The sequence below is a fragment of the Panthera leo genome, chromosome B2 (assembly GCF_018350215.1).
Source record: "Panthera leo isolate Ple1 chromosome B2, P.leo_Ple1_pat1.1, whole genome shotgun sequence".
Classification (NCBI taxonomy): Eukaryota; Metazoa; Chordata; class Mammalia; order Carnivora; family Felidae; genus Panthera; species Panthera leo.
In genome coordinates this window covers 122229834-122256092 of record NC_056683.1, presented here as the reverse complement: position 1 = coordinate 122256092, position 26259 = coordinate 122229834, and the positions used below count along the sequence as shown (strand labels likewise).

The following is a 26259-nucleotide window of genomic DNA, read 5'->3' as shown; positions in this document are numbered from 1 at the left end:
CCCGCCAGTGTGCCTCAGGTACCAAGCCCGTGTTTACAGAGTGCCTCTTCAGGAAACAGCACTTACTCACCGCCGCACAAAACCTTCATTCAGAATTCCCACTTTATAGCTATGAGAAGGAGAGAAGAGCCACCGTCCAAGGACACGGAGCTTCCTGGAGGAGGCTTGGGGTGGGTAGGCCAAGGAAAGCCATGGCCTGGCTCCTTCTACTGCCCCACCCTTCATGGGCAAGGAAGCCGCAGGGGCCCGGTCAGGCTCAAGTGAGATCATTTGGACCTCATTCTCACAGTGGCCACATTGACAGACTCCATGTATCGCTTCAATTTATTTGCCCTCCTGTGCCCGTGTCTGTGTGTAAGCAAGCTCAAACTGCAGTCCAGGGAGCTAAGTCCTATCAAACCTTGGAGTGTGTTGTTTGCAAAGCTAACTCAAAGCTTACCGCACACTGGTCTGGATCGGGGAGGCCAGCTTTTGTCAATAATGCTGACCCTAAGAGGGTTACCATGAATTCCCAGAAAAGTAGATTCTCACCCTTCCCCACCAACCACCGAGATGGGCTCCTGGTAGCGTGCCCTGCCCACCAGCAGTGCCTATTTGTTTTGATCTAGTTCCTTGGCATCACAGAATCACTGGCATCTGGGAAAGCCCCAATCATATTAACTTACAAATTTGATTGTTCCTTTATTTTCTGGTTAATGGGGAAGCCAGTAACTACTAGAGTAGGAAAGGGGTAGAAGCGTCCTCCAGGTTCTGCCCTTTGGGAATTCATTTACAATTCATTTGCGTCAGCAAGCTTTCCCTTTGAAATGCAAATTTTCAGGCCAAATCTTTCAGCAACTCCCAACTTGGCTGGAGTCAGGAAAACCAGATACCTGGTTGATCGTTGTGACACTCCGGGAATAGAAAGACTAGTTTGGAAAAAAAGGAGGGAGACGTAGTTCTACAGCTGGGAAGGAGGTATTTCCTGGGAAGGATGGGGCACTTTGGACAGCTGCAGGGGGCATCATGAAAGCATGGGACAAAAAAACACTATTCTGTTCAGTCTGCAAGGCGCGGTTCAGTTTCCCTGGTCAAAGTTGGTCTATGTACGTGAATCCAGGGTCCTTCCATCCAGTCTTTTGTGGCAGGAGGAAAGAAGGAAGACGAGAGAAAACGGAAGATCAAGAAAATGGCTGTGGTTTGGACACCAGGTCAGACTTCCAGTTCTGAGGTCCGTTTGTCCTCTTTTTCTCCTGCCACAAATGGCTTCTTGCCGTGGAAAGAAGCCAAAAGCACTGGGCCTGATACGATTCGGTTCATTCAATTAACCTTAACATAGTTTATTTATTGATGTCTAAAAATGGCAAGACTAGGTACACATGTTTGTGAGAATATGAGTTTAGCTAGTAACAGGAAGAAAGCAGGGTTTGATTAAATAGGTTTTATATGAAGGAACGGCTACTCGTTTTTCAGTTTCTGTTTGTGCCATAGTTAACATAATGTATCTTTGTGTTACAGAAACAGTATTTCTAAATCTCGCAGGTATGACCGTGGTCAATTTTACATCAAGCCACAAAATGTTGTAGATTCTTACTACATACAATTCCCCAGCAGGGCTACTATGTGGGGTACCAGTTACCAGATAAGGAAAAGTGAGATATTATCAACTTACTGACATGAAACCCAGATTTCGCTTGCTTGGAAACCGCTTAAAAATTTCATGTGTCTCAGAGCTTTCAATAAAGTAGGTCACCGCTCTAACTTCTACCCTGGGGGATACTCCATCTCACATGTACTAAAATTATCGATCATGTCCCCAAGTGCTTTTACTCAGCAAGGATAAGGGCCTTTATTGTTGTTGTTGTTGTTGTTTACCTGAAGCATAAAGTGCCTGTCGTGTACATCCTCCAGTCTTAAATCTTCATTGTGGAGGTGAGCTTTCAACCTGGTCAAAAATTCATTCTGTCTATTGATGTCTGTTGCCAAGATCAAGGAGCCCAGCTGCTGTTCAATATCCTGTCTGCATCCACAAGAGGGAAAGAGAAAACACACACACGAAGCAAATACTTTTGAGGTAGGTGATTGATTCTGTCACCATCAGGTGGTTTAGAATCTCATTTCTGCCTTTGATTCTGTTTGTTACTCAAAGTCAAGTCCCTCCGAGCCCAAGGGCCAGTCTGTCCTCCACCACCACTTCTGTCTTTGGTCAGGAGCTATGCTAGTAACTGTAGAGAGTGATTGAAATCGCGAGTGAACAAAGTTGTGGTAGTTTACACGTTGCCATGGTAACTGTGCGTCTAAAAACTGCATGCATGCCTTAAGTAGGACACAAAAAGACTGACAGAATCACAGAAGTTTAGGTTGTGCTTTTAAAGAGCTGAAGCCAGCTCAAACATTCAGATTTGCATGGAGAGAGAAAGGGCATGATAATTAGTAATAATAAGGAAGACAATAATAATGGCTGATACTACATGGTATGGAAAGATCCATCAATTGAACAAAACAGACTGGAGAAAGTTACTGGAACTTCAGAAAGAATAATAGGTAGTTAAGACACTTAAAAACCAACGGGCAAGCAATATGTTAGTCGACAAATGGTATGTAAGGAAAATGAGACATTTTGGAAACATAAGCGAGTTAAAGCTTTACCTCACACATAGAAAGTAATCAATGGAAGACAAGACCCATAGCAATTTTAAAAATTAATCTTTAAAAATTAAGTATATATTTTTTGTATATAACATCTTCTGCATGTAGCAGTTTATATTAAGTTGATGTCGCTTAAGTTTGAACCCGTTCTTTACTCCTCTGCCCCCCCCCCCCCCCCCCCCCCGCCAATGTTTTGGGCATATGGGTCATACTTTACATCCTTTTACTTTGTAGAGTGCATTGAGCACACAGAGTTTAATGAATAGGTATAAAGTAAATGTCTGTAATCACCAGCCAGGTTGAGACCATGAACAAACAGGCAACTGCATGCAAATACTGGCCACTGTACTTCCCACCACATCCCTTTTCAGACTCTTGCATCACAATTATTCTTTCTACAAAAGTGATTTATAACACTGCATCCCATAAAGACAGAAAAATATGGTATTTTATTTGGAATCCATAGGGATGCGTAGGAGTATCTCAGGAAATGAGTATAACTGAGCAACCAGCAGGATTAGTGTTGGTATTACAGAAACAAGTCTGGTCCTGCGTTCTTCCTCCTTTTTTCCTTCAGTTTTATTCTTCCTTGTCTGCCCTCTCTCCTTCTTTCCCTTCTCTTCTTTCTTTAGCTGCCCCTGCCACTTACCTCCTCCTCCTTTCTTCTCTTTCTTACTTGATTTCTTACTCAAGTTTTTAGTTCTTATTTTATTTTATTTTATTTTTGAGAGACAGAGAGAGAAAGAGTGAGACAGAGAGAGTGAGCACAAGCAAGGGAGGGGCAGAGGGAAGGAGAGACAGAACCCCAAGTCTGATGCAGGGCTCCAACTCAGGGACTGTGAGAGCATCACCTGAGCTGAGATAAAGAGTTGGATGCTCAACTGACTGCGCCTCCCAGGCACCCCAAGTTTTTAGTTCTTTTGCATTTAATTCTTTTGATCTTTGCAAGCACTGTAGCAAAAAGCACGGGATTTTATTCCGTGCATGAAGATTGGTTTTATTTCATCCCAGGAGGTAAAAAGCTATCAGAACTGAAGTTCTTCCTGCAAATTCCACATTCCTCTGGGTGCTAGGGAACAGCACCAGATAGTATCACAAGGCCGGGAATAAGCACGAGCCAGAGCATACTGCCTGTTCTATATAGACTCAACTTGGCACTTGACTTTAACTTATGCACCCTTCGCAATTCTTCAGAAAGAAGGGTGCAGGGATCTATCTACTCTTTTAACTCTCTTGGGCCCTGTGCATTTAATTTAACAGATCAGAATTAGTGGTGACCTTGGAAGATGTTACAGCAACTAATTAGGGACCACGTGGAAAATGAGGCAATGGCTTTGGATTTAGTAGGGCTTGGCCTAAATACCTGGGCTAACAAACAGTGGACCAGGAAACTAGTATTTCCCCTTCTGTTTAAAATGCAACAGACATAGGTAAATTAATGGCCAAAACAATGGCTGGGGCCAATTCAGTTACTTAACAAAAAACATTTCAGGAAAGAATTTCTGACTTCTATTTTTGCTAAGATTGGCAATTACAAAACAAACTTGATTGAACTAGTGTTAAATCTAGCTTGAGATCTCCTGTGTTCCTGCTTGATAAATATTTATTATTTGGATCTTTATAGGAGGACAATTTTGCTAACATAACAGACAGGGATTTGACAAAGTGGAGCATTGATGCTGAAGAGTGTGAAAGCTGAGAGCTGTTTATTATCCTTTTTCCTGATGTCAGGTCATAGACTATCCAAGGCCCGTTCAAAGCTCAGGGAGAGACGTGGATTCTGGGCTGCTGTAACTGACACTGAGTCTCCTCTGATCGACAACCAAGCGCAGGCAGGAAGCACAGCCGGCTGGCTCCCCGCCATCAGCCCTGGGGTCTCAAGCATGCCCTAGAGAAAGCAGCTTATCTCCAACGTGTGGACATCAGTATGTTTCATCTCTACGCCACTTACGTCATTTCCTTTGGCAAGTGAGCAAGAAGCCTTGATTCTCGAAGCATGCCTATTGTAGATCGCCAGTGGTGATTCTCCAGCACAGACATATTCTAGAAAGAAAGAAAATTAAAGCTATAAATGAGAGAGAAGTCAGATTCTGATCTTTCACACTGAACAGTTTCACCGAGTATTTTCATTTCAGCCAGTTGATACTTGCTGACAAAGAGGCAGACGAGAAAAGAAACATGAAAGAAAACCACCACAAGGCCTATCATGATGGTGGGATAGTGGCAGGGCTGACCCTTGTGACTCTCCGTTGGAGGACTGAATGAGAGTCTATTTCTGGTGTCATTCTCTCTTGCCAATGCCCCCATTTTGGGTAGCTCAGTCAGGCAGCACTCAACGTAGAAGAAAAAAAGCGAAGCAGGTAAAAATAGGTAGTAATGGATCCCATGTGGCTATATATATAACTATCCAAGATTATACTACTCAGCTAAACAGAGGCAGGTCCCACAACCTCTACTCTGATCAACTGCACTGACCATCGTTTCTTTCTTTTTTAAAAATTATTTATTTATTTTGAGAGAGAGAGGGGAGGAGGGGCAGAGAGAGAGAGAGAGAGAGAGAACCCAAGGCAAGCTCCATGCTGTCAGCACAGAGCCTGATGTGGGGCTCGAACTCACGAAGCATGAGATTGTGACCTGAGCTGAAATCAAGAGTCAGACACGTAACCGACTGAGCCACCCAGGTGCCCCCTGGCCATTGTTTCTTAATACTGATAAGAACCTTCTGTGTCTGAACCACCTCGGAAGCTGGTGACATACTCGGATTTCTGAGGCCCGGTCAACTCAGTTTTGATTTGGTAGGTTTGTGGTAAGTAATTTTTATGTTAACTCAAGTTTGAAAACCACTGCCATGGAAGCAGTACTATCAATAATCTTCGTGACCAGTATATTGGCATGTGGCCCATTAGGTCTGAGTTTGAATCCACAATTACTTCCTTCTTCAATTATCTTGATATTTCTTCCCTTGTGGGAACCTCTACTATGTTCCATCTCTCTTCTGACTTTATTGTTATCTTACATATGCTGCTGTGTACACATTAGCTAGCTGGTTAAATAATGACTATTTCTTACAATCCATTGTGCTTTATTCTAATAGAATAGAGCCCCTCTAGTCCCTAGGAAATATTTTTGCTCTATTTTCTTATTTATTTATTCATTCTCCATTTTTTTTCATATGGGGTTATAAACTTACACAAAACACAGGAAGATCGATTCATTAAAAATAAGGAGGTATTGCATGATTTTGCCTATCTGAGGTACTCAGAGTCAAATTCATAAAGACAGAAGATAGCCAGGAGTTGGGGTAATAGGGAGTTGTTATGTAATGGGTACAGAGTTTCAGCTTTGCAAGGTGAAAAGAATTCTAGAGATGGAGGGTGGCAATGCACTTAATGCCATCGAACTGTACACTTAGCAATGGTGGGCCGCCTGGGTGGCTCAGTTGATGAAACACCTGACTCTTGATTTTGGCTCAGGTCACGATCTCATGGTTCGTGGGATCAAGCCCTGCATGGGCTCTTTGTGGACAGCACAGAGCTTTCTTGGGGTTCTCTTCCCCTCTCTCTCTGTCCCTCCCTACCTCTCACTCTCTAAATAAATAAATAAATAAATAAATAAATAAATATTAAAAAATGGTGAAGATGGTGAACTTTGTATTATGTTAATTTTGCCACAGTCAAAAAAAAAAAAAAAGTGAGAGGGAAGAAGCAAGGAGACTAAACGGAGCCAGGAGACAGATGGGGAAACATTCCATTATCATGCCCACCCCCCGCTATACCTGAGTCACCCACACAATGCTCAACTTCTTCAGCAAATGAGAACAGAGAAGCATCATGAGTGATACAGTCTAGGGTCCATTAGGAAAAAGCAAGTTCAAGAAAACGTCAACTGTTCTTGGTTCTAACGCCAGACAATGATTTCTCTCCAGGACTTTGTAGAATGAGCTTCATGAGGCAGAGTCTTGTATCATCAGGTCCTCTGTATAGGCTGTTCTATTGCTCTTTGTTTCTCTCCTTGCCAAGAAGTTACTATTTATTCACCACTTGACTATGTTTGAAGCAGTGATGAAATTTTGTCCCTTTTATCAACTGGTCTATTATCTCCTTTTGGGCACGAGCCACATACAACACAAGAGAATGTTTATTATAAATCACGTGCCAGACTAATTTGTTTTGACTGTAAAGATTTATGAGAGCCAAGAGTGATAGGTTAGTGTGATGTCATCGATGTTCTATACTGCTGTGACATTTAGTTCAGTCACTCATCAGCACTCACTTGCAAGACTAATTCTCGTAGATGTGGCCATGAGTGCCCTCATGTGAGTTTTTTAAGGGGCCAGAAAACTGTAACAAGACCTGATGATAAATGACACCTTATCCCCGTTGAGTGGAAAAAAGAGCGTCTGGAGGGTTGCCTTAAGCATTGTTATTCATGCCTGCCTGATTTTTACATCTTCATTAATAATTTTCCTGAAGACAGGATAAAAGGATACTTGAGAAATTGGCTTGTGAGACCATATTTAGAGATGAGCACTGGGAAGTGGAAGGGAACTGAGTGAGCCTGGAGGCTGGCACAGAATAAAAGACAATAGAATATATGATTACAGTCACAACTTTTCGTGGAACAGTCGTTATAAATAAAAGTATATTTTGGCCAGAACTGTGTTAGAAGTAGGAGTACTTCAGTGGATTCCAGACAATAAGAAAAAGAGGGGGGGGGGGAGACCTAACATTTATGAAGCACTTACTGTGTACCTGCTAGTACAACATGTACTGGTTTACATGATCTCATTCAATCCTTACATAACTTTCTACTGTTTTTATCATTAACTCACAGATACTAAAAATCTCAGGTTTCTCCGAAGGGCTGCACAGCTAGCGAGTGGTTGAAGAAGGCCTTAAACCCAGGCCTGCCGGATCTCAAGGCTGAAGCTTTGCACACACCCCTTGCTGCCTCCCAAGAATTTCCTCTGTGTGGCCATATCCAAGCATTCAGAAACCTGACATTTATAAACTGATGAAGGCCTACAGTTATGCTTAATTTTCCACAAGTTACCTATAGTTGCTGCTTTAAGGTCTAAGGTTGATGATTTTATTTTGATGTCAGTTTCTAGCCCCACATTGGAATCTTCATGTTTAACTTTAAATGTGGTTTCACTGCGAAAACTCTTGTAGTGGGAACGTTATGAGTTGAGTAGATTGAAGCTGTGTTGGGGGAGAACTCATCTGGCAGCCACTTTTAGCCCTCATGTGTGATGAGACCTGTTGGTCTCATGTTCTTGCAACACGGAGTCACTAATGCCCATCCCTTCCTTTCATTGAAGTGACCCTTTTTCAGTGCTTTATTATCCTTCTTAATTCTAACCTACTTCAATCCGCCCTCCCTACAGCTTCCAGAATCCGTCCTCCTTACAGCTTGTTCACTGGACAGGTTTTTTTGTTTTGTTTTTTTTTGTTTTTTTTTTGTTTTTTTTTTTTCCCATCTCCTTAATCATTGGTTGAAATATAAACTAATATTTTTTGACTACCTATTAATATGCCAGGTGCTATGGTGGGTACTGACAATGGAAAGATTAAGGTCCCTGCTGCCCTCAGGGACCTTACTTAATTTCAGTACGATCATGCCACCTGCTTTCTCCCATGCCCTGCTCTAAATCCTACATGATTCTTTATCAGATAAATTAAGGCTAACTCCTTCGCTCAGCATTCAATGCTATCAGAAAATTGTCCCAGCTGCCATCCTGTTCCTACATGTTTGAGATAATTGAATATCATTACCTCTCCTTTCCTCTAAAGCTCTTACAGTCCAAATAAATGATGCTGTATTAGTAAGATGACAATGTATTATTGATGTAATTATTAAATTATTAATATATGAGTCTCCTTTCAGCGTCCTTTTGTTAAGTTCATGTCTTCCAAGGTGATTTATGATCCTCTAACCCCTCTTTCTCTGTATTGACTTATCAAACTATCACCTGTCTCTCAAAGTCCACTTGAAATACTCCATCCACAAAGCCGTTTAGAATTATTCCAGTCAGAGGCAGACTTGCTTTTTCCCTGAGTCATGTAGCTCTTTCTTTTGGCATTCCTCAAGTTCCGAGTCCTGCTAGACTCAGTGCCATAGATGTATGCCAGAGTTACTCATGCACTTACCAGATTATAAGCTACATGTGAGTAGAAAGTCTGTCTTGTTCCTTTTGTATCCAGTCCACTCTAAGCCTTGCACAGAGAAAGTGCTTTCTATTAACTTACAAAATACATTCTTGGACAAATTACTTGATTTCATTCAATAAACACATTGAGCACTTACTATCTTCTAGGCACTGAGTACATCAACAAACAAAACAGACAGAGAAATAGTGGTGGCAGGGATGGGGAGAGGCAGATAATAAACAACAATTTACTATTAGAAGATAGAGAAAAGATGAGCAGGCTAGTAGAAATTTGAGAGCCTTTGAGGGTGGGGCTGGTAAGGTAGTTGGGTAAGAGGTAAGATTTGAACAAAGGCTTGAAGGTAAGAGAGAGTGTGAGAGAGAAAGTATTAGGATAAGAAGTCGGACAATGAGAGACCAGATCATGCATGGCCTTCTGGCCGTTGTAAGGATTTTGGTTTTTACTCTGAGAGAGATAAGGGGCCACTGCAAGGGGAAGGAAATTATGTAAAATTTAAATAAGATCACTTAGGAAACGGGAACCCTCTTGCACTGTTGGTGGGAATGCAAATTGGTGCAGCCACTCTGGAAAACAGTGTGGAGGTTCCTCAAAAAATTAAAAATAGACCTACCCTATGACCCAGCAATAGCACTGCTAGGAATTTACCCAAGGGATATAGGAGTACTGATGCAGAGGGGCACTGTACCCCAATGTTTATAGCAGCACTCTCAACAATAGCCAAATTATGGAAAGAGCCTAAATGTCCATCAACTGATGAATGGATAAAGAAATTGTGGTTTATATACACAATGGAGTACTATGTGGCAATGAGAAAGAATGAAATATGGCCCTTTGTAGCAACGTGGATGGAACTGGAGAGTGTTATGCTAAGTGAAATAAGCCATACAGAGAAAGACAGATACCATATGTTTTCACTCTTAGGTGGATCCTGAGAAACTTAACAGAAACCCATGGGGGAGGGGAAGGAAAAAAAAAAGAGGTTAGAGTGGGAGAGAGCCAAAGCATAAGAGACTCTTAAAAACTGAGAACAAACTGAGGGTTGATGGGGGGTGGGAGGGAGGGGAGGGTGGGTGATGGGTATTGAGGAGGACACATTTTGGGATGAGCACTGGGTGTTGTATGGAAACCAATTTGACAATAAATTTCATATATTGAAAAAAAATAAATAAGATTACTTAGGCTGCTATGTTGCAAATGGACTTTGGTGGAAATAAGTGTACAAGCAGGTGTAGCAGGCTATTTGGGGGGTAAAAGCAGTCATCCCCGCAAGAGACAGTGAAGACTTGTCTTGGTGGTTAATCTGGCTCTGCAGGGATGGCTGCAGTGTTTTGGGCCTGAACAACTGGAAGGATGGCATTCCCATCACCTGTGGTGGGCAGGCTGTGGGTGGAGAGGGTTTACAGGAGTTCAGTGTTGGCCAGGTCAATTTCGAGATACCTGTTGGACACGTGGGCATTACAGTGGAAATATCTAACAGCCCAAGCAGTGACCAAAACAAGAAAAGGGAAGTAAAATACTCGCATGAGTGTTGCAGTGATTCATGGACTGGAGACGGAATGTCACATAAAGGGAAAGACCATGCCGATTCATCATTCTGATAGTCTCAGCTTTAAAATCAAGCATCAGGTGTAGCAGAGACTACTCAGTGTTCACCCCCTCAATCTGTTTTCTTTTTCTCCTTACTCACAAAGCCTCAGTTTTTACCTGGTCTCATGGCTGTCTCAAAGATAACATTTTCCAGCCTCCTTTATAATTAGGTGGCATCAGTTGCCTACATTCTGACTCATTAAATGTAAGCAGAAATGTGTGGGATTTCTGGGAAACTTGTTTAAAGGGAACTGACTTCTCTGGCAAAGGCCTCTTTGTTTTTTCCCCATTCTTCCTTCTCACTGTCTGGAACGCAGAAGGGATAGCTAGAGCTCCAGCAGCTCTCTCGGGCAATGATGACAAGTGTCACATCCTCGTGACGGTAACCTACAGAACTAAAAGGACTCTTGGTCCCCTCATCCTTAATTTTGTGAAGCCCCTGTGCCTGCTCTGACCTGCCAACCTCCAGGCTTCTTTTACGGAGGATAGAGATAAACTTCTGTCCTTGTTTACATCACTAATGTATCAAGTAATTTAAAGTTAATTTACTACCTTCCATTTTACGCCGGAAGAGTTAATGAAAAGCCTTCTCAATGTTTTGACCTATAAGCATGCTTGGTTTTTGTATAAGGGTGATAGCAAAGAATTTTATGACTCCAAAAAGAGTGTCACCTAACAAAGTCGAAAATGTGTGTGTGTGTGTGTGTGCACCCACCCACCCATACCTGCTCCCCGCCTTCCACGCACACTTCTTACTTCTAAGATGAACCACTGCTATCTGCTGGGAAAGACTTTCTTAGTTCTCTAAACAGAACTGACAGCTCCCTCTTGCATGCCCCCCCCCCCCCCCCAAGCTTATCTCCTGGTGTTCAAGACACTTCATAGCAACTTTGTTCACTGGCTGGTTCCCACATATCAGTGATCTTCACAGGTGTTTGTTCATTTACTCCTGAAAATAACTTTGAAAAACTATGCTCTTCGTGTAGCTTTTAAAATCGGTATCTAAAATCATGGATTCCAGGGTGCCTGGGTGGCTCAGTTGGTTAAGCGTCCGACTTCAGCTCAGATCATGATCTCGCAGTTTGTGAGTTCGAGCCCCACATTGGGCTCTATGCTGACCGCTCAGAGCCTGGAGCCTGCTTCAGATTCTGTGTCTCCCTCTCTCTCTCTGCCTTTCCCCTGCTCTCTCTCTCTCAAAAAGGAATAAACATCAAAAAAATTTTTAAATCATAGATTTCAATGGTAACACAAGATATAATGCTCTGCATATTTGCAACTACTGGTGTTTTAATATAAAATCATCGTATCACTCTTTTCTGTATTAAATGTATCTAAGGAAATCTAAATACCAAAGGCATTTAATCCTCATTTATCACCTGTTGAAAAAAACCACATATGAATAATTTATTCTTTGAGTTAGAATTTTAAATGGATTCTTTTCATTCTAGAACTTATATTTCTATTCTATTTCCCCATAGAATTTTATTTTAATGAAATATATTTTTGTGTGTGAAATTCTTTTATTGTCACCTGATCATATTTCTCTGCAACAGAAATAAGTACACACACGGAAATTTTAATTTAAAAAGTATTTCTAACATCAGACTCTCAGTAGGAAATGTTTTTCCAGCTTTGAGTTTACAATGCAATTGTTATGATTGATCAAAATACATGTATGTTGCAAATCTGGAAAAAAAATTGTGGCTAGGAACAAAACTTTTCTGGCAATACATCTATTTATGAGATGGTTGGGAGAGTGATAATCTCTCAACTGTAGGAGACTTCCTTTAATATTTTTAGTTGCTCCTTTGTTGGGACAAGATACAATATGGGTGCAATCAGGCAATATGCAATATGTGGGGTGGGTGAGAGATGGGCTCTTCTTTTGTAAAGTGAGAAGAGCAGAAATACAGAAGTGGCTTGACTGGTCTGCAAGCACAGTCCAGGCAGGTCAGTGTAAAGACCTTAAGATGCATTCTGTTACCCCTCTTCCTACCTGTGTGCCCCCATGGAAAGGCTTTGTGTATTCCCCTGGGCACACAGGCCTGGTCTGAAAACTGCTGCCATACATGATTGCCATTGAGAACAGGGAGCATATCTTATTTATCTCCGTGCCCTGCTATGTGGCACAGTGCCACTTAAACAAGTCAATCTTTGTTGAGTGGATATAGTAATTAATTTCTGAAACCTTAAAGTTCGGTAGCTACAAAAGCTTAAATAACTGTTACAAGAAAAGAGTCCTGTTAATTTTTTTTTAGTCAGTATCTGAAAGAAGCCAGACTTGGGGTCTTCTGATGGGAAACCCTTATATTGAGGTGAAAGGCAAAGAGATTTTTAGAATTATTACAGTGATGGGCTCTTTCCCACTACTCATTCGTAGATATCCAGGATCAGACATACTCCAGAAATAACATATATCAGATAGCATTTGTCAATTCCAAGGTAAACAAATCAAAAAATCATCATAAATAATTTTTCATTCAATCCTTTTCATTCTTCACGTGATAAGAACTTAATGATCAATAAGAAGTGAAGTGTGGAAGTGTGTGTCTTGATTTTGTGGTCTCCCTGTCTGAGTGTTATTGACTCTGCTTGTCAGATTTCCACTCTAGGTCTCTGCATGCACTTGCTGTTGCCAATATTTCTGATCTCTCAGTGTTACTCAGGTTCTGTCTTTGCTCCTGCATGGATCCAATCTGTCCATCCATCCATCCATCCATCCATCCTTCTGCTTACTCATCCAGCAAACCTCCTACCACCCAACAAATATTCACTGAACACCAGGACTGTGCCAGATGCTGAGGATACAGCAGGGAATGAGGTAGGTTTCTAGAAGCTTTCAGACAATTTGGGGGGGTTGGGGGCAGGGAATGTGGACTTCCGATCAGGCAATGGCAATTTAGAGACATGAACACTGTGATAAGGTAAGTGATGAAGGACTTTGAACTCTTACAGGAAAAGCATGGGAAATGGGCTTTTATTTATTTACTTTTTTGAGAGAGAGTGAGAGAGCATGAGCAAGGGAGGGGCAGAGGGAGAGAGAAAGAGAGAGACCCTCTTAAGCAAATGCAGAGACCAATGCAGGGCTCGATCCTATGACCATGAAGTCAAGAGTAGGATGCTTAACTCGCTGAGCCACCCAGGTACCCCAAAAATGGGCTTTTAAAGAAAAAGAAGGCTTTTGGGAAAAAGATATGTCCAAATTGAGCTCAAACGGATGAGTGAGTTAGAGAGGAATCAGAAAGTACAGTCAGTGGAGAGGAATACATTTCATTAAAATCAGCACAAGGAAGAGCATGTGTGTGAAAACCTGTAAGCAAGAGGGATACTTCCTTCCCTGTTTTATTTTTTTATCACTAAAAATGATCACTTTTAACATATTACAAATTTGACTCAGTTATTGTGTTTCCCCTAGTAGAAAGCAGGGGTTTTTATTTGTTTTGTTCATCTTCTATATTCCCAGCACCTGGTGTGTATTAAGCACTCAATGAATATTTGTTGAATGAATAAAAGAGTGAGTGATATGTTTGGTAGTTCGGACTGGATGATGCACAGAGGCCTAGTTGAGTAATAGCAGGAAAAGAAGCTGGAAAGCGTAACAGGGCCAGATCACAACAGGGTTTGCAAATCATGTTAGGATCCTTGGACTCAATCCTGAGGGAAATGGGGTTTTAAGCAGTCACCCGTGGGGTCAGACTTGAGTTTCAGGAAACTCATCCTGGCTGCACAGCAGAAGGAGTTGGAGTCAGGCCAGGCTGTGTGTGGAGAAGGAGATAATGTTGGTGCAATGCACTCAGGGGAGAGGTTGCAGTGAGCAGGTGCGGACATCCTGGTGCTTCACAGGAAGCGGCCAGTTATCTGTGTCCTCGCTAACAGGAGGATGGCTCAGTGACCATAGGCTCACCTGGCTTTCACAGTGGCTCAAAGACTAGTAGTAGCAAAGGGCAGATTGAAAAAAGAAGAAAATAATCTGAAATGCTGGTAAAGATCTGAACATGGGATGAAATGACGCAACTTGAGTATCTGCTGAAATCCCCGCCCTGTTTGGAGGCCTGCATCAGGGACCACATCGGCTCAGCAGTGTCGCATCATCTTCACGACAGTGTGCTCTCGTGTCCCTAACTCTTCATATTTGTAATTTCAAAGACGATCGTCAGCTTAGAGTTGAAAGAGTATATAGCTACCTTTGTAGGTAACAAAGCATATTGGAAATAACAAGGCTTATTAGAATTTTAATTCGGAAAAATAAAACTCTTAAAACCCGTATGGCAAAACCTGTATTTCCCTTTTTGCGGAATTGTCAAGATATCATACACCCTAAGAAGAAAACAATCCTTTTGTTCCTGAATAGCTTCACATCTGGCATTTAATAAACCACCAACCCAGGTTTTCAAATTAAATCAAGAGTCTGTTTGTCAAAGAGAATCTGGCAGAGCAGATTTGCTATCCTACAAGGTGGCTTTAAACTGTCCCCCCCACCCCCCTCCACCATTCATCGCTTTCTTTGACTAAAATCTGTTGATAAGCTGAGAGGTCTGGTGTACCATAGGAATCAGAGTGAATGACACCTTTTAAAACAGAGGACACAGGAAGAAAAACAACAATAGGAACATCATCTGTGTCTTCATTTTTAATTGCTCATGAACCAGAGAAGCAAGACTCTAGGAGATCACAGAGATGCTGAGCTCTTCCCTAACAAGCCAGGTGGTCTCCTTGAATCCTAAAGACCGTGGCCCTTGGAAAAGCTGTAGCACTGCCATATTTACTGCCTGTTGCAAGAAATCTTTTTCTTGGTCAATCGGCATCTTCCCAAGATACTGCTCTGAGACCAAGGAAACTGGACATTAAGTACTGTCCTGTGGGGCAGGCCTGTGTTCAGATGAGGGCCACGGACAGGCAACATGCCAGTTACCTCACTGTGAACAGCAGAAACTTTATGAAACAGAAGATCCAATTTAAACCTCCTTCCTACAATTTTCACACTACTTGCCAAAAACACCTTTCAGACAGCAGAAATTGTGAGGTTATGTATAATCTTGGCAGTTGCTTATTTGAGTAGCGGTCATAGGACCGTGTGGCAGGCTCTGTCAACTTCATATTTATGGCTCAGAGTCATTAAGAGTAAAAAGTGGTGAAAAATGCTGACCTGCTCTTAGTGCTTGCGATAAGTAACTAAGAAAAATGATTATAAACTTCTGCAAGACAGTATGGAATGTAATATTATGAAACATTATATTAGGCTGTAAGGAACAATTAATTATTAATTATTTTATTCATTAGGTTGTTCTGTCAGTAGTTAGTTGGCCTCTTCTCGAAAGAAATTAAACTTGAAATTGAGGTGAAAGTGATTCCTTCTGCAATTGTAATAGCCAATATCTTATCTGATTCAATGGTTACTTTGCTCAATTGCTGCGCAATTGTGTGTTGGGGACTTGCAGGGTGGAGGGACACAAGATAAATGCTTAGTTCAATCTCTCACATGTTCCTTTCTCAATCCACCATGGGCAACTGGATGGCTTCCAGTCTGATGAGAGAGGTGCCAGGTGGAAGTGCCTTTATCACTTTCATGTTGAAGTTGGGTTGGCAATTCAGCAAATGAGTCCGGTCCAGATAGCAGACAATGGGAGAGAGCCCTCTGACCTGGCCTTCACTCCAGCTGCCCTGGCTCTTTCTTTATCTCGGGGCAGAAGCACAGGCTGGGAGTTATGCAATGATCTTATTTATTAGAACTAAAAGAGCACAGCCAACAAGAGGAGGGAGAGGAAGCTCTCTTCTATTTTATCTCATTTATAGTAAGGCTAGATTGTAGCAAAGTCACGCACAGGGTGTTCTCAACCCACATAATTCCTGGCACATCTTCTCTACTGGATTCTCATTAACCAAATGTGTGTGTGTGGGTGTGTATAATTTTTGTGTGTGTATATATATTCACAATATATTGCATAATATATATAGTGTATATACATATTTATAATACATTGTGTAATATATATAGTATATAGACATATTTTTTACTCATTACCATGGTTCTTAATATTTTCAGAATCTATAACTCATTTTAAAATATGAGTGTAAGTTAGGGATCCTTACCCTAGAAAGACTTGCATAGGTATATCCTCTGGAAATCTGCACACAGTTTCCTAAAAGGTTCTTGGTAAGCTGAAAGTCTACATTTGCAAAGATTTTAAATATCACGTGTTGTTAAATGGTCTTGCTCAGTTTATGTGTTATGTGGCACACTCTTTTTTTCTTGAAATTGAAAACCTGAAGTTATGCCAAGTTGCTCTGCAACCTGGTGCAGAGAAGATATTTTCTGACCCAGGTCATGTTCTGTACAGTTAATGTACAGTTTCTACAAAAGAGAGAATATATACTTAATGAAAATATACCCAAGACACTGCTCTGAGAGCAGGGATGGTTTATGGCAGGACTATGCCCAGCTAACGGGCACAGACACAGTCTGTTTTTGGTTATTCTAGGGTTGTGGGTTTTAATCTGCAAGGTACCCCAGCTCATGCTGCCTCTAGGGTGCCCTTCTCAGCTCTGCTACTCAAAATGTTACATGCCACGGCTCAGTTTACCATTCTTTCTCCACCCAAGCCCTCTGCGGAATCCCTTTCTGTCTTTGCATCCCACTTTGTAGCTACACACCCTCGGAAGAGTACTTCCCAAAGTCCCTCCCACTTGAAGCCACTTGGCTCTAACCCCTCTGTCTCCCTCACTGCAATAGAAAAACCTGGTGGAGAGCTCTTAGTGTCCTACCCACAGAAAGGAGGTGATCAATGTGAATTTTAGAGACCGTATGTATAATGCTCACTTTGGCTCTGGAGACAAAAGACTTATTCCAGCTTTGCCATTAATCAGCTATTTATTTTCAGGAAAAACACTTGAATTTCCTAAGTATCACTTCTCCTCTTTCTGAATAATAGGTATGATAATAATATCCACTTAACTGGACTATTGTGCAGAGTAAATAATATAATACATAAAAAGCGTTCAGCACAGTTTTTGAACCATAGTAAGCATTGAACAAAGGTTAGTTATATAATTTGTTGAACTGTGTTGGACGTAGAATTTTCACTACCTTTTTGAAATTCCCTCTGATAGTTAATAAATAATGGTATATAGCCAAATATAAAAGTCATCAGCAATTTTGGGGGCAGAATTGAAATCTCATAATATTTTCAGGTCCTCTTAGCGATTTTTACTTTTAATATGTTAGATCCCAATTTGGCTGATAAAAATTTCAGCTTTTATCATCGTCGGCTCTAAGATAGTAGACATTATGTTGATGATACTATGCGATCCTGGTTTGCCTTTAACACTATTTTTACAACCTGAAGACCAGAATCTCTATCTAGCTTCCAAGAGATCCTAACACCAGTTGAGCAGGATACTGATGAAGACAATATCTCGTATATGGTTTTCAAGTCCTATATCCCAACTTCTTTTTAGTTATTATGAAAAGGATCCTTGTCTTTCCTATCAAGGATCAGGCCAGACAATTCAGATGGACAAATTTACTGCTAGAAAAAATACTGGCTCGCGTTATTATAGTAACATTTTGGATACAAAGAACAGAGCCGGTATTTATTCTTTCAAGACTTAAAAAAATTGTATCTATACGTATACCTTTAGCTAAGTCCCCAAAACTTTCAAACTGAGATTAAGTCTTCTCAGATTTTGCACATTTTGAACATCTGAGTTTGAGCAAATGTTTGAGGGCAGAGATTACATTTTATCCATCATTGTACTCCTAGATCTTAGTGTACCGTATGACAGATGCAATAAGTAGCTGCTGATTAAAAACATACAAGACTATATGTTGCATTGAAAAGGCTGAAGAATTTGGTTGTACTGGAATGTTTATCTTTAACAAAGAGATTAAAATAAGAACTATTAAAAGGTATCTGCACTTCAAACGTTTGGGTAAGAAATTCATTTTTTTGAGAACAATTTTAATATCTGAACAAGATAGACTAGTGTTTTTACTTTGAGAATAATTTTTTGTTAATTAGCAATGAGTACTTAATTCTTATTAAATTCTACAACTACTTTCTTGTTTTTAACATCTGGCGTATTTCTTTTTAACTTCCTGCTTAAAAGTGAATTCATTACACGTTTTATATATATTACATGTCAAAGTACAGTTTTACGACTCTCATTTTATGTACAAATCAGTCAGTAGCAGCTGATACTCTCGTTGATTGATTGATTCATTTTGAGAGAGAAAGAGAGAGAGAGAGAGACAGAGCACATAAGGGCGAGAGCAGGGAGAGGTAGAGAGGGAGAGACAGAATCCCAAGTGGGTTCCATGCCGTTAGTGCAGAGCCCGACTTGGGGCTCTATCTCACAGATCGTGAGATCATGACTTGAGCCAAAATCAAGAGTCAGAAGTTTAACTTACTGAGCCATCCAAGTGCCCCACAGCTGATACTCTCTTAAACTTCATTGACATAATTTACATGGTGATGAGAAACTAGAATTATGTAAGCATTTACTTTATATGGGAATGGATCAAGTAGCCAATTTTGTTGATTGATTTCCTTTGTCTAATAAAAGACATTTGAAAAAAACAGAATTGACAGGAATAGAAAATCCATCTGGGGGCTTTCAGTCCCATTATTCAGGTCTATGTTTTTCTAAGTAATAAATTTAGCTTGTGAGATGCTTTAGAAAGTTTAGCTTTATTTTTTATTTTTCTTTGTTTAATTTATAGCTCATCAACAAAATCTTTCTTAGTTCTGTCATCCTGTCCCCTCTATGTGGCTACATCTATCCAGGCTCTGGGTGCTGGCTGGCCACGTGGATCCATAAACCTTGGAATGCCAGTTCCTACTGATGTTAAAAGCTAATCAATTGGATGGAAAAAGGCTTTTTTTTTTTTTTTCTTTTTTTCAAGTTCCACTTGTGCTTTACAGGGATCTGTCAGGAATTTTTCAGCACTGTGTTTTTTCAAAAGATCTACTAAAATTGAGATCAATGACCACCTTGTTTGCAATGATTTTGTGACAGACAACCAAAGGTCTCCAAAGACCCATACTAAAAATTCTGGGAGTTATTCATTTATGATTTAAAGTTTACTGTTTTAAATAACATCAGAGATAAAAGTTCTCCAGGCCAACCTACTCATACTGCTGACCTATTTTAGAACAACAAAATATGCCTATTGTCTTTGATAACATACTCTGACCTAGAGGCCAGTCAAGTTCAGAAATGCCTTAAAGACATAAATTTGAATTAGGATTGGAGCTGGGAAGTATCGTTTATAGAGGTCCTACAAGGACTGGCTTCAATTGGCCATTATATATGAGACGGTGTCCAGGGAGACAGATATTCTCACATCTGAGAGGGTAGGCTCAGAGATCCTGTTTTACATTGGACAATTTCATCTACCTTGTGATACCAATTTAATCTAGCTTGGGATATCCTAGACCTATTTCAAATCCATGCTCTGTGGCTGTGGTCACTGAGGCTGGCCCTGAAAAAAGGTTAACTCCAAAGATGAGACTCAGGCTCCAGGACTGGGCCTAAGGCAGTTGGCTGAACTGTGCCTCAATGTTGGGTTCCCTTACCTGGTATAGATTGGCGAGATGGTGGTTAGTTTTGATCAAAAATGGCTGGTTCACTCCTGGGTGGTCAACATCGTGTGCTGCTGCAGCCAGCAGTCCAAGCATGATGTCCAGGGGTGTGAGGAAGCTGGCGAGCTGTTAAAAAAATCAAATTGGGAGACTGATTGATGTTTATGCACATAGTTTTGCACAGTAGTTTTTAGGCTTTCATCCTGACCTTTACCCTCTTGAAGCAGTCAGTGAGGTGATAGTCACATGGAATGGCAGGGAGGAAAGGACAGCATGGAAGGGAATTAAGCAAGTCAAATCTTTCTGGATCATTCATTCAACTACCCTCCTCTTCCCACTGTTCCCCTCTCTCTCTCTCTCTCTCTTTTTCTGTGCAGGGCTCGATCTCACGAACTGTGAGATCATGACTTGAGCTGAAATCGAGTTGGATGCTTCACTGACTGAGCCACCCAGGCATCCCATCTGTTTCTTTTTGTTGGTGCAGTGGTATTCCTGCACTGCTGGCAAGACTGCTCTCTGGTGAGCGGGGAGAAGGCAGAGCCTCAAATCAGCCTTGCTCCTAGAGAAAGCAGTGAATGAAGGAAAAATTTAAAGCCAAAGTAATGGACACGTTAAAAAAAATCATTTGTGTATTTCAACCATCCACTATATCATTGCCACTGAATATGAAATCAAGAGTGGGCTGAATTACAAAATTTGCATATTTCTTCAATGTGTAATAAATAGTGGGGGAATGTGTAAGAATCTGTCTTTTTTTTTTTTTTTTTTTTTTTTTTGTTCACTAAGAAACCAAGCAGGAGAATGCAAATCTAGCACTAAATTTAAATATACTACGGTGTGATATATTACAATTTTTGGACAACTTACAGATTAAAAACACAACCTTTAATGGGATATTTTATAAGGGTGAGGCATCTACCCAGTTTTGTTTTGGGAATGCCTGTCTATATATTTAGGCATCTATATATTTAGTGATTGATATTAAAACTGAACTAAACAGAGACTTGGACTAGGATGTCATTTTTGAAAAAGCTTAAGAAAATTCATCCTGTATGTTCTAGCAACTAAGTTTTATATGGCTAAAAATGCTTATATTTCAACTAATGAATATTATTGTTATGTTTTTAGTATTGGATTCGTTTGTTGCATCAGAACATACTTTGAGATCTTTGAAGTCACAAATTTTCTTGGGCCTGAATCAGGATGCCCCATTGGCTTATAGGAAATGGAGCTTGAGTTTTGAGGAGTTTTGACTCTATTCATTGATCAAAAACCATGAGGTGGGAGATTTTCCCAGAAAAGTTCACTGCGGGTAACACTGGTGGCAAAGGTCCAAGGCAAAATGATTTCTTGAGAGTTTTGAAGATATCTAAGATGTAGATTGTCACGGAGAGGGTTGTTTTTGTCCTAATGCAGGCTCAAAAATACAGAAATTATGAGAAAAAAAATCAGAAAATTTTCATTCTCTTTCGTATAATTTTCAGAGCTGATACTGGAACTTTAGTAGAAATAATCTGTGTTCATATTGTGAATGATCCATACACAGTGATTCTGATATATTGGGTGATTTGGGGCTTAGCAGGCAGTTTACTTGGCATTTCCAATGCTGAGGCGGTGGCTGAGTCTTGCTTTACCTTGGGTTCCTTCAGGTAGCAGTTCATGGCCTGGGTGACATCAGCTGCATGAACAGCATTGTGATATGGGTTTTGGCTGTGGTAATCTTCTTGAACCATGACTAGGAGGCAAACAGATAACTCAATCAGCTAGAACCAAAACAGGAAGGGCAGACTAGCTCTGAACTGTTGAGGGTCCCTTTTACTTAAAAAATATCAGTGTCTCCAAAATGTGCAGTCTGGGGATCCTTTAAAAATAAATGTGGTTTGCAAGCTTGGCAGCTCTACTGGGCTGTTTTTAGTGAGGAGGAGGGGGAGGGCAGACGGGAGAAAGGCTAAAAGGATTTGTGAGGCCCTTGGGATTCCTCACCACCTTCATAAATCACCCCTTTCTGGCATTCATCAAGGCTTTCATTCATTGGAAAAATAAATATGTAGGAAAAGGACAACTTTATTTCACACTATAGTTTAATTATTTAAGTTTGCTGCCATTTATGAATAATATGTCATAAAAGAGGTTTCCTTTTAAAGAGCATCAGACCCCTGATGTCCAAAGATTGGCTTATCACTTGAACAGCAAACACTGGCGAAAACAAATCTGACGTTACTTCAGACAGAAATTCAAAGTACTGTGTTGACCGAATGGAGAGCTTGGTTTTATTTCTATCTTATTCAGATTTAAGTTAGCATCTCTCATACCCTTCCAGTGTAAGGACCAGAGTGCTCTTGGAACCGAGTAGAGACATAAGCAAGGCCATTTTGTTTTGCTAATTACAGAAGCAATTAGTCTGCTTTAGTTAACAGTCAGGGCATGCTTAGGATGCAATATATTCAGTGTGTACAGAATGTCCAGATTTGCAAGTGTGGCCATATTTTCTCAGCCCATGCTACGAATTTTGCTCTGAATTCTGGTGTTATTTCTATCATCAAATTTTTACAGTCTTTATGTTACTCTGTGTGCATACACATGTCCAAAGTATCTTGTGTTCTCCTTCTTTAGACAAATAAACATTATTTGGCCAGTTTGTGGCCATTACCTTGCCCAAGAAATCTAAACTCAATTAGCCTGAGGTCATTTGTGTTTCTGGAACTGAGCCACGTTAGAGCTGTTTTCAAATATTTCTTTTGTGCCACGTATTACTTATTTTACAGGTTTTAAAAACAATTACATTTAAACTCTGGCTCTATCACTTAGTATTTATGTTGAGCAAATTGCTTAACCATAAGTTTCCTCAGTTTCCTTCTCTATAAAATGGGGATAACCATAGTTCCAATTTCAAAGAGCTGCTCTAAGGATTAAATGTATTAATATATGCGAGTCATTAAAAGGGTTCCCAGCATATTTAAGCACCAGATAGGGTAGGTTGTCATTACTTCTGTTGCTCTCATGTCACTGTTACTTTACTCTGGAGGCATTAAGTCAGCTTCCAAATCCAAAGCATAGCCATAGGGCACATCAAAGGAGCCAGAAACAAGCTAAGTGGCATCAGGAAGTTATATGGTGATTAAAAATGTGCCCTGGATAATTTGGCAGATAAATAATCATGTGCACAAAGTCCAGTAAGAACTGGGGCTGTTTTTGATAGAGAGTGATGGGGCGGAGTTGAGTGGAAACATGGCAGGCTTTCAAGTCAGACAGACCTGGGCTTGGACTGAGGCTCTGCCAATTACAAGTGTTGACCTTGAGTAAGTTATGAAACGTCTTTCTACTTTTCCTTAACTGTGAGCCAAATGGTGGTGACAACACCCAATTTGCTGACTTGTTGAAATGGTTAGAGATAATATACTGAGAGCATCTTGCATGTAGGGAGCACTACATAAATGGTAGTTCTTATTATCTAAAAAAAAAAGTCTACTGAAGACTTTCAGCAACTCGTGTCCAGATTGGAATTATTTGAGACACACGTTAACTGGGGTTTTGCTGATATGTAAGCAGATCAATAATTTCTTTAACAGTTACATGCTCTTGATTGTTTTCTTTATGTAGCTTTTATCTCTTATAAACATGACCAAGTAAATATTGTTTTCAAGGATTTAAATGGGTAAACCATATTTTAAAATTAAGATGGGATAATTTAAGATTAACTTGAGGTCTTCATCTACCCTGCTCTTGTTCTTGCCACTTAACGTTGAAGAATATTATGGACTGCCATAATTCAGGGGAAAGGAGGTAGAATATGGAAATAAAGACTTACCTAAAAACCTGTGCAACGTCACCATATCTAACTTGAAATGGTGAATGAGTCCATGGGTGTTGAAGAGGTGGCAGAGCAGTGTTACCAGGCTGTTTCCTACAGGAAAACAGTCACCTATTTCAACACATTTTTATCACCACTGAACTATCAAGACTGACAAAAGAATCCAAAGTTTCTGTAATGGAAGTTCTCTGATAGGTCTCCTTTTCCCTGTTAGTTTTGAACTCTTTCAAGTATAAAGGATACTATGACTGTGGTTTGATCCTAGGTTGTCTCGTACCGAACAAGTGAAACGAGCTAGCTCAGACCTTCACTCTATACCAAAGGCAATGAAAGCATTAAGAGTTAGAAGGAGTCTGACTATTGTATCAGGGACACACACACGGGTGTGTGTGTGTGTGTGTGTGTGTGTATTTTTTAAAGACACAGTTTAATAGTCACTTGCAATGTGTCTTAAGTTGCTTCCAATTAATTCTTAGAGTCACAGGGGTATCCAAGTCATCGCATTGCTTAATGGCCATTGCTTGTTCTCCCCATTCAAAATCACCCAAGATGAGATGTGACCATGAGATAGTTTACAACTATCAGAGAGGCAAAATTGAAGCAATAGTGACTTGTAAGCGTTCAGGAAATATTGTTTCCTTCCTGAATAAAAATGTGTTAATTTATTAAAGAATAATGAGTTTGAATTTTAAAAGCATGATAGAATTTATGAAAGACTTTGGAATGGACCAAGATGATGACTGGATGTCTTCAGTGGAAAACTAAGTGTTGCCTAGACACACTCTTCCAGGGTGCCTGATCCTGTGCTTCTGCAGCTTCCACTGTCTTTGAGCTATTTCATAACTCTCAAAGCTGTAGGTAACTAACAGCACTGCGAGTCGCTCTTGTCCATATACATGCAAACGAAATCACTCGGGTGAAAATGCAGTAGAGTTTCTCCCAGTTTTACAGCTACTTATAAGTTCATTTGAGCATTTCTTACTGTTTATATATGTGCTGTTCTCTGAATTTTCCTTTAACTAGCTGTAGCATCTTACTGGATCTCTAACTGAGTTAAATCTTTGACAGGTTAAATTCCCTGAGTTAAATTCTTTGACACAGAATCATTTCTTATTCTATGAGAGTCATGATTATACTCTCTTTTGAACAAATATCATTGAACAAATCCTTTCATTCACAATTGATTTCATCTACTGGCACCCACTTCTCAGTTGATTTGAGCAAAGTGAAATATAAGATTGTGGGGTCCATCCTTATATGGCTAGTTAGTTTTCCACAGTGTGAAGCTCGGCTTCATGGGCTTAGGCTGTCTCTCTCAACTGTATGTTATTTGTCAAGTAACGGAATGGTGAGAACACCATCTGTAATGACTTAAAGTACAAGCCTGGTCGATGGTGGAGCATGTGAAGGTCAGCATCAGATAGGATTCCTTTCATTGGCTTTCTAGGCCTATCAGCATTTGTTTAATGGGCAGATGAATGTATAATCAGATTTTATTTTCTTAAGCAAAATCTTTATAGGCACCATGATTTTAAAAGTGAAATCAATGGGAATGTCTATTTTCCCCTTCAGCTGCAACCTACACTTCTACACACTGTCATCAGCTAATGTTTTCCTCCAATGATGCCCAGCCTCTCTGAACAATACTTGCACTGGGGAAGATTCAGCTCACTTAATGAAAATGTACAAATGTCTGCCCTGTAAGAGTCAGGACTGATCAGATGAGCTTTAATGTTTCTGGTTTTCACCCACTAACAATGAACTTCCTCCGTCTGGATGTGGCCCAAGTATTCTGCGAGGAAAGAATCTAATCTGTGGTTTCCAAATTCCTTTGGGATCATCAAGGCCAGAAGGAAATGGTCTTAAGATTCTAAGGCCTAATTCAGTCCTTACTTTTCATCTGAACCAATTTTCCCTTGCCCTGGCCCTTCTCGAGTGGCTGCAGACTTATGAAAATGGAAAAAGAAGGAAAAAGAATAACAGTGTCTGAAAATAGAATTCTTTTGGGTGACTTACCATTTGTCAAGCGATCAAATAAGAAAATGTCAAAATCCCACATTCCCACTTTGGAGAGCATATGCTGAAAAGGCAAACAAAAAACAGCACTCCAATGAATCATAACGGAGACTTAAACATTTACTTTCAGACAATGAATTAAACAATTGAGAAGTTGAAGATAGTAGCACACTGCTGTCTGGTCTGTGGGAAAACAAACCTTACTCTATGTACTAATAACAACAGTGTAAAAGGGACAGGCTCTGGAATCAAACTGGCTGGTTCAGTGTTAGCCGTATCTCTTACTGGCTGTGGGAACTTGGGCTAGTTCCTTAACCTCTCTGTACCTCAGATTCCTATATGAAAAATATGGCTGATAATATTGCCTACCTCAGAGGATTTTTGTGTGTATTAAATAAGGTAGTGTATGTAGAGTGCTTAGAATAGTATTTGTACATAATAAGCACACATGAAATTTGCTATCTGT

The 26259-nt window shown here is 40.3% G+C and overlaps 1 protein-coding gene across 4 annotated transcripts in view; it reads right to left on the bottom strand.

The window, feature by feature from the left end:
• PDE7B (phosphodiesterase 7B) overlaps window positions 1–26259 on the bottom strand; it is a 313976-nt gene that overhangs the window by 11982 nt on the left and 275735 nt on the right. For all 4 annotated transcript variants that reach the window (XM_042939904.1, XM_042939906.1, XM_042939903.1 and 1 more), the window contains 6 exons: window positions 25794–25857; window positions 23775–23870; window positions 21601–21701; window positions 19961–20092; window positions 4580–4671; window positions 1855–1999 (listed from right to left, as the gene is read on the bottom strand). In XM_042939904.1, coding sequence (XP_042795838.1) covers window positions 1855–1999; window positions 4580–4671; window positions 19961–20092; window positions 21601–21701; window positions 23775–23870; window positions 25794–25857 — 630 coding nt within the window. The remainder of the gene's footprint in view (window positions 1–1854; window positions 2000–4579; window positions 4672–19960; window positions 20093–21600; window positions 21702–23774; window positions 23871–25793; window positions 25858–26259) is intronic.